This window comes from Capricornis sumatraensis, chromosome 1 (assembly GCF_032405125.1).
Source record: "Capricornis sumatraensis isolate serow.1 chromosome 1, serow.2, whole genome shotgun sequence".
Taxonomy (NCBI): Eukaryota; Metazoa; Chordata; class Mammalia; order Artiodactyla; family Bovidae; genus Capricornis; species Capricornis sumatraensis.
This window is the reverse complement of record NC_091069.1, coordinates 181,012,715-181,022,287: the sequence shown is the minus strand read 5'-3', so window position 1 is coordinate 181,022,287 and position 9,573 is coordinate 181,012,715. Positions and strand designations below refer to the sequence as shown.

General features: G+C 42.3%; 1 protein-coding gene across 1 annotated transcript in view; it reads right to left on the bottom strand.

Moving 5' to 3' along the window:
* Window positions 1–1,463: 1,463 nt before the first annotated feature.
* MB21D2 (Mab-21 domain containing 2) overlaps window positions 1,464–9,573 on the bottom strand; it is a 128,139-nt gene continuing 120,029 nt past the window's right edge. The window contains exon 2 of the mRNA XM_068978231.1: window positions 1,464–4,356. Coding sequence (XP_068834332.1) covers window positions 3,092–4,356 — 1,265 coding nt within the window. The 3' untranslated portion in view covers window positions 1,464–3,091. The remainder of the gene's footprint in view (window positions 4,357–9,573) is intronic.

Below are 9,573 nucleotides of genomic sequence, written 5' to 3'. Positions count from 1 at the left end.
AGTAGAATAGCCACACAAGTAGTCCTTGGGTGACTCAAATGAAGAGGTTCTGGAGACCAAGCTTAGCAGATGGGAGTTCAGTGCCTTTCCTGAAGACAACCGCCAAGCTCTGGAGCAGCAGCCCTGAAGCCCCCTGACACAGCAGCTGCTGCCAAGCACAGCCTCCCTTTCCCAGCCGGGCCATCCTGTCCAAGGCTGAACACCAAGTCAGGAAATTTTTCTCAGCAAGGTAATGATCTGATACCAAATAATCGATACTCACCTGTGCCCAGACAATGGGCTTAATCCTCCCGGTAAGTGTTACAAAACACCTTAAAGAAACATCCAATTCCTTTGGTGCTGTCAAGTGTGTGCGTGGTTTATAAGGCATTGGTCAGTCGCTAGGGGCTCTTCACTGGCCCCAGAAGCAACTGCGCCTGAAAGTAAAATTAGCCACATATACCTGCCTCTCATTTTCCCGGAAATAACTCTGAACAGTAATTTCAGGGATGTTTTTATTTTTAAAATGACTGATCCTGTTTGGCTCCATCTACTTTGAAACCAATCGTTACTTGCATCTTACTTCTACTTCAGCTAAGAAAGCCATAGATTCCAAAATAACTTATTCTTCAAATATGTGAAACCAGGTCCCATCAGAGAATTGAAATCCTGTTGAGTTACAGCTCATAAATTCCCACAACTTAAAGAAGAAGTTGTAAGTAATACTAAATTGATAACCTCTGCCTTAAGGCATTTTATATTGTACTTGAAACAGAGATTATTTTAACCAATCTTCAGGGCTTCAGAAGGACAGAAGTCAGTGATTTGCTTATGTTTCAGACAAGAAAAGGTACCAGACTACATCTCTTTTCTACTCACCTTTAAGAATGTCTGACTGAAGAGCCCTAGGTTCATGGCACTGATAGCAAAGCCAAGTGCTTCCTCTTCCACAGCCAGGGTGCATGTTGCTGGCCCAGCATACAAAGCTAGAATTGCAAGCACGACCCTGAATGGAACAGATAGCATTGTATGCCCAATCTCTAACTAATGACTGTGGTCAGGGAAATGGCTATCTTGATTGGCCTACATCAATCAGGGTGCATGTCCAGAGCTGGGGATGAAGCTATTTCTCGAGAAGGACATAGATTATGTGGAGGACAGGTAGATACCAGCAGGAAAATTGGAGACAGGGAAGACTGGACACTGGATTTTCACTATGTAGAGACATCTGGCCTGAAAGACAACAGCAAGCCCAGGGCTATATCTACTGAAAATTACTAGGGGTATTACTAATAAGAAAACAGTTTCCAGGTTACAAACTAACAAATAACAACAAAACTCCAAGGCCAGTATGTTTCTTTTATTATTACTTTTGTTTGATTTAAGATGGTTGAATGTTTTCATTTTCATTCATAAGCATTACAATAATTCCCATGCAAAAACCAAGACTGCATATGCCTGATTTCAATTGGCCAAAATCTACCCCATGAGACTGGACATTCAAGGTCAAAGTGTTGCTTGACCTTTCCAACAGTAGACAGCACAGTAATCCTTTGAGAGATGGGCAGGCCCCTGGCCTCCCAAACACTACAGTTTGAAATGAGTCCATACCAAAAGAGGGAGCCAGTGCCTTGCAGCACCTAGACCTGGCAAGTAATTTCATTCTTAAAGACAGGACACCTCTACACCAAGGCTTCCACCCAGTTATTTCCTGGTTCCTGCTCTATGGCAAAACCTGCTTTTGAATTGGCATGGTATCTTCTATCTGGGGATTAATATTCATTTTTCCTTCCAGTTTTTCTCAAAACTCTCAGAAGAACCAAAGAGACTCTAAAAAAAGCTTAACCCTGTAATGTCAAAAGAAATACGGTTGACCCTTGAATAATGTGGGGGTTAGGAACACTGACCTTGTGAGGTTGAATATCCATATATAACTTTATAGTGGACCTTCTATTCATGGTTCCAAACCCATACATTCAACTAACACATTTAGTGAAAAAAAATCTGCATATAAGCGAATCCACGCAGTTTAAACCTGTGTTGTTCAAGGACCAACTATACATACAAAGACAACTACTTTATCAATCATACATTTTCCCCAGCTTCAGATAAAAGTCACTCAGCAGGTATAAAGCTTGAAAAACTTCTCTCGGTAAGAGAGGAACCAGGAAATTCAAAGAGGACAAAATAGGAACCCACATAAAGGAGAACTAAACAAACACAAAGAATCATTCTATTGATTAAGAGAAATGAGCTAAATGAAGAAATGATAGCATTTCAACAGTAGATGTCAATTTATATTGAGACACACGCATTGGAACTCCGACAATGGCAAAGATTTCATTAGTGCAAATAACAATTGTAATGGTATGTTCATTAATAGGATTTAAATAAGGCTTCAAATAATTACACACACTAAAACTACCATTTGGAAATCTTAATTCTACTTGGAAAGTTGTCAAAGACACCCTTCCAAACCATCCAAAGTTCCGATTTGAGGACAATTACATTCAATGAAGTTGCTCCAAACATAATTTGTAGCATCATCACTTTCAAAGTCTACATTGTTTGGCAGAGAGAGAGAAATTACCCTGGCCACTGGTCGAAAAAAGTATCGACAAATCCAGCTAACGTACCAGGTAGTTTCCAGATTCAGATGATTTTCAAATATCTGCAGTGATGAACACTCATTAAAAAAATAAAGACAAAAGAGCAAAACAAAACATAGAATCCTGAAGTATCAGGAAGAGAGATTCCCCACTCCCATTAACAATTTTGCACAAAGTATGAAACAGAAAGAAGGGAGATAATTCATGGGCATTTCATCTATGGCTCAAGTTCTCCTTAAAAAAAAAAACAAGCACCAAACACCACAACAAAACAATAACTACAAAAAGTAAACAGCAAAATCAGAGGCAGAATATGAAATAGTAATATACTGTTTCAGAGTCTGCACCATCCTGCAGAACCAGGAAACTTAAGATGTGTTCTTAACAGATCCAATCCAGGCTGGATATGTAAAAAAAAAAAACAAAAGACGGCATCACAAACCACACTACATATTATGAGAGTTTTAGATCCAGAGCAAAAAAACAAAAGGCAGCAAAAATGCTCAGAAAAATTTGTCATCAATTCTGAAATGGGGCCTTGTGACATCATCAGGGTTAATGAAGACAGAGATGGACTTTCCCGGATTCTCAGTCACTAGCTGCTGCAGTTTTTTGGCCAGACGGTCATCGGGCTGGTTGGGGTCTCCTCCATCGGACTGCGGGGAGGGAATGCTGGTGGTGCTTCCTCGCCTCTGGAGCTCCAGCGTCAGCCGGTTTGCTGCCTTGACGTGCTCGATGGCAGTGCGCAAGTGCTCTGCTGGGTCTGAGCGGACCGAGGAGAGCTTCCGCGCGTGGAGCATGACCGTCTCCTCAGACAGGTGCTCCAGCATGTTGCACTGAGGGATGAAGTAATTGGGACACATCTTGTTGACCAGACAGTGTTGCAGGTCATCGATGAGGCCCAGCAAAAAGTGGGCTGCATAGTCTTCTTGGGCCAAGTAGTTGGCCGGAAGTCTGTCACAGGCCCAGAGCATCATGCTCCGCAGGTGGTAGGGGCTGATAGCCTTGGGCCGGGACAGGAGTTTAATGATGATGGCTTTGCAGGCCTGGTATGCCTGCATGAGGCTGCTGGAGATACACTTCTTCAACTGCACCTCACTCCTGGCAAAGGACAGCCGCCACTCATTGTCTTTCTTTCCTTTGTAGGAGCAAGCCGGTACCAGGTAAAACCCACTGATGACTTCTTCCTCAGTGATCTTGCCATCCCAAAAGTGGTTCTCCATCAGCCAGCTCTGGGCCACTGCCGGCCAACCTTTGAAGGAGACCACTGGGACGATATCATACAACATGCGACTGCTCCCCACACCCAGAATGATGGAGATGATGGTCCCATTCTTTTCCACTTTTTCCACCTTTGGCATCCCTCTCTGAGGTTTCTTCTGTATCTCTGAGAGGACAACGCTGATGGAGTCATAGAACCAGTCGGCCACTTTGGTTGGAGAGAAAAAGTAGTTGGTGGCACCATTGATGTGATCTACGATGGTGCAGCAGTCTTTCCATTTACTGATCGTCCCCTCGTCGAAGAGCCGAAGGCTCAGCCAAGAGTGACATAAAGCTGAGTGGCGCATATCCAGTGTCACAGGCTGATTACGGTCATGCAGCTTAAGGGCTGGCACCAGGAGAGTGAAGTCCATATCATAGTCGGTCCCCCGGGCATAGACATTAAGCTCATCCAAGTCCAGGTCTACCACGCCTTCTCGGACTCCTCCAGAAAGCAGCAGGTACTCGTTTGCCACTGGCAGTTTTTGGTCCAGCTTTTGCACCATTCCTAGAAACAGAAAGAGAAAACACGCTTACAGGGAGCACAGACACAAGAGTCTTATACATCAGCACAGAATATGCTGGGCTTCCAAGAGCCATTATTTGTTATCAGTACAAAACCACATCTTAGGCTGCTGCACGGGCCCAGCCAAGAGTACTTTGTTCATTTTTATCAGTGCTAGAACCCATCCTTTTCCAAAAGATGGGAGAATTATGCAGATTCTTCTCTCATAGTGAAAGCAATATCATTTTCCATCATAGACCAGGGCTCCTCTTCCCTAGTCATCACCTTGGTTACTGGCATTGCCATCCCTTTCAGTCGCTCAGGCTGAAAACCTCAGAAAATTTCAACTCTTACTTGCCTTTCTACTGCCAAATCTTATCTGTATAACCTCTGCAATATTTCTCACTCCCTCCCCGTTCTCCATCTCTGCTGTCATCACATAAAGCCTGGCTCTTTCATTTCTTGCCAAAGCAGTCACCCTTCCCCAGGCCTTCCTGCTGAAACATTCCTCTATACAAGAGGAGCTGTAGACACTGAAAGTGGGATACTTCCAGGGGGCAGTGAGGTCCTGACTCTTCAAAATAATCCTAGTAAGTTACTGACCTTTTTCAATGTGTTGACACTTGAGCTGACACTTGACGATACAAAAGAAAAGGAGGGCAAAGTTGCTGGTGCCTTAGCATTAGTCGAGACAGTGGCACCAACTGTATCAACAGTCACTGGATTCTTTATTGTTGGCATGCACTAGCATTAAAAAATTAATAATCCAGTTTCACTTAAAATCCTTAACAGAAAAGGAAATTGGATCCATTTTCTTCAGTCTCAAATTTCAAACCACTTTTCTGTATGACGAAATTGCAAACACTCCTGTCTCATACTAAATATCAATACAAAAAGTGCTTCAAGAAAAGCCCTCATGTTTGAGTTGGAGGATAAATTAGCTGCTTTATTCATGGAACATCGCTTTTAATTTAAAGAACTACAGATACACTATGGGTATTTAGACTTTAGTATATGATAGACATTTTCTCAAAAACTGAACAAATTGAGGCTGTCTTCACAAAAACAACTGAAATACGTATTGCCAATGAAAACACCGGGGCTTTTAAGAAAAAAATTAATTTAAAAACTTCTCTTCTGCACCATGAACTTAATATCTTCCCAAATTGTATATTTTTCTAATGACATTGGTAGTGAAACAACAAATGTGCTTTTAGGGGATGATACTACGAGTTCTTTGAGAGTAAGAACCATCTCTCAAATATGTATTAAGCAGGAATAGAGGTCTGCACTCAGTGGGCACACAACTGAAGCTGTGACTGAATGACAAAGGAGAAAATTGAGGAAATTAGTAGGCTTAGATATGAAGTACTTATCCAAAGGCAAGAGAGAAACGACTGTTCCACGAATAACATTTAAATGGAAATTCACTTTCCCTGACTCCTGTCTTTTTATTATGTATTTACCTGTGCTTCATTATCTGACAAACTATCAGCATCACTCCATGACTTATTTAATATCTTTTCCTGAAAGATCAAAAGAATGACTTCCCACTATCATTCCATTAGTCATTGCAGTTACTTTTAATTGGCAGTTTTTTATTCATAAGGCAATCCCAATGCAGATAAACTATGTGTATGTGTCTGTTATCACTGTATTTCAGAATTTGGCATTCATTTATAAAAATGTGCTCTTTTCATCTTTAAAATCCTATTTTCCAAACAACGAATAGTAAAGGATCACTTTCTTTTTAAAGCAGTCAATAAATTATCCAACATTAAAGAGGCAACAATTCATCAGAGAGACTTCAGTGTACCTGACTTTTTTAGACTGTGCACACTCTCTGTGCTGTGTTATGGCAACAGGATCCCTCTTCAATAAAGGATTTCTTGTCTCAGGTACTGGGGCTGTCAGTGCAATCCCTTAAGTCAGTGCAGTCTTACTGCAAAGAGACACCTCAACCAAGATCACATCCTGTGGTTGGGGTTAGGGTGACCGGTACACATACTGTAAGCAATCAGTATGGAAGTGCCCCAGTACAGGATATTCTGACAAGTTACTGGAATCCAGAGTTCCCAGTGGGATCAACTGAGGCTGTCACTGTACCTGCAAGGACACCTGACTTCACCCTCCACCTGATCCTGCTTCTTTTCCCTCCCTTCCACTGGTGCAGGTCCCCAGGGTGCTTCTTTATAAATAGTCTAACTCCATCTCAGGGGCTACTTCATGAGGAACCCAATCTAAAATGCTACATACTAACCCAAGCAGCCTTCACTACAAATCAGCACTGAACAATTTATTTTCCTTCTAAAAGTGGTTTTTAAAGTCAGACAGCCACCAGAGTTGAAAGTTATCATAAACACCAAGACAAAGATGTGTATCTCACTTATCATATTTCAGTATTAATCTCACCTTGACAAAGTAATAACTACTACCACCCCAAGTTTTAGCAGTAGTTCTAAAAAGATAGGATTGAACTTTCAGAATTCCAGGTAGGTGCTGAAAATCATTTTTACTATTTTACAGACTCACATGGAGGTACAGATACTGTCAAAAAGAAACATTTCAACACTGTAATGCAATTATCCTCCAATTTAAAAAAAAAGAAACATTTGATATTGAAATAATTTACTCATTATTTCATATATTGTTTCACTCTAGCATTTGCCACAAATATACATGGGGAAAACTTTGACATGCTGGGTTGCAATGTTAATGCAAGCTCATGTGCCTGAAGCACAATGAAACCAAAGAAACTGAAATGTTGGAGTCTGGAAGAGAAAAAGGTTTACTTCAGGGCCCTGCAAAGAGACAAGGTGGCTTATGCCATAAGAAGCCAGAAGCTCCCTGAAAGTTTTCAGCAAAGCATGTTTATAAGCCAAGTGAAGGACAGGGCTTGGGGGGTTGGAGGGGGCTGTTGCAGGATATGTGATCAGCTTGTGCACAATTCTCTGACTGGCTGATGCTGAGGGAACAAGGTGGTGTTACAGGGGTTGACTTTATCAGTCCTTCGGCTCCAAAAGGCCTTGGGGCTTGTGTGTTCCTGGTGATTAAGTGGTTAACACTTTCCATTTGTTGGAGGGGGAGAGGTTTTATACATTTGCAAATGTATATCAAGTACTATTATCTAGGTACTTTGCTGCTGCTGCTAAGTCGCTTCAATTGTGTCCCACTCTGCGCGACCCCATGGACGGCAACTCACCAGGCTCCACCACCCCTGGGATTTTCCAGGCAAGAACACTGGAGTGGGTTGCCATTTCCTTCTCCAATGCATGAAAGTGAAAAGTGAAAGTGAAGTCACTCAGTTGTGTCCGACTCTAGCGACCCCATGGACTGCAGCCTACCAGGCTCCTCTGTCCATGGGATTCTCCAGGCAAGAGTACTGGAGTGGGGTGCCATTGCCTTCTCCGATCTAGGTACTTTAGAAAGGAGATAAAGGTGAGGATATGGGGGAAGGCCCCATGGGGTCCTGCTTGGTTACAGCAATTAGTAAGAAGATCTGAATTGATTAGTAGCACTGTTATAGGGACACTGCACAAAATTCTATACATCCTTTGGTCCTAGGCAGGATCCAGCTGGCTCTGAGCACACTGGCCAGGATCTGTCTACACAACCAGAATAACATGTGCAGTAATGGGCTGGGGATAATTTGTTTACAAACCCCTCACTGAACTTTACTTGGACTGCCACAATTTTGTTCCAATAGTTACAGGTGAGGAAAACAAGCTAAAATTCCCTTCTGCCCTCTGCTGGATTAAAGAAGTTTTAACACATTTTCACTTATTAGTGGTGGTGGTATTCACTCAGTTGTCTCCAACTCGTGGTGACCCCATGGACTGCAGCAGGCCAGGCTTCCCTGCCCTTTACCATCTCCGGGAGTTTGCTCAAACTCATGTCCATCGAGTTTATGATCCCATCCAATCCTCTCATCCACTATCATCTATCTGCCTTCAATCTTTCCAAGCATCAGGGTCTTTTCCAATGAGTTGGCTCTTAACATCAGGTGGCCCAAGTATTAGAGCTTCAGCTTCAGCACCAGTCCTTCCAATGAATATTCAGGGTTGATTTCCTTTAGGATTGACTCGTTTGATCTCCTTGCTGTCCAACGTACTCTCAATAGTCTTCTCCAGCACCACAGTTCAAAAGCATCAGTTTTTTGGTGCTCAGCCTTTTTTATTGTTCAGCCCTCACACCCATATGTGACTACTGGAGAAACCATAACTTTGACAATACAGACCTTTGTAGGCAAAGTAATGTCTCTGCTTTTTAATACGCTGTCTAGGTTTGTCATTTCTGTTCTTCCAAGGAGCAAGCATCTTTTAATTTCATGGCTACAGTCACCGTCTACCTAGTCACCGGTGATTCTGGACCCAAGACAATAAAGTCTGTCCCTGTTTCCATTGTTTCCCCACCTATTTGCCATGAAGCGATGGGACCGGATGCCATGATCTTCGTTTTTTGAATGTTGAGTTTTAAGCCAGCTTGTTAGTGTGTACCCTAGAATATTCCTTTTTCCTCCCAGTTGTTGCTTACGTACCTAAAATGTTGACCCTTCTTTCAGAATAGCCATATAATGTATTTGCCTAAATTTGGATATTCAGGAATTAGAATAATGTTGAACATTTCTTATTTCTTTAAAAAGGGAAGTGAAAACTTGAGCAGTAGCAAGAATATAGCTGAAGCTCATTTGCTAAGCTCTTAGGAGTTAGAAACAAAGTCCCAAAGGCCACACTGTTCCGGAAGCTGATCCCCCGAGACCTCCACATTTACGTTTAGCCTGCCTGAGCCCATTAGTCTGGAGTTGTGCAAATTATTTGGTAGCACAAATTGGAGCCTTCCCCAGCACTATACAAACTCAAATGCCCTCCTTGAAAACTTTCCTGGGCTAAGTATAAGTGAAAATCAGCTGACATCAGCTATCATCCCAGATGGGTTGCCAGGCAACGAAAACACAGCCAGGGGCTGAGAGGGAAAAAAAAATTCTACTGTACACTTTGGCTGCAGGCATTAGTTTCAACAAATGCCATCTCTGAACTGATCCAAGGATTTTTGTATAATTACAGAATATTTTTGTGATATCAAGTGTCTCTGACTGTGTAGCTATTAGTAAATTATCCAAAACCGTGAGTGAGAACAAAAGAGAGATTGAACACATACCACTGGGCTTGTTAGCAGCAGAGAAAAAGAGGGATGGAGAAAGAGCTTATTCCCCTGGGTGGG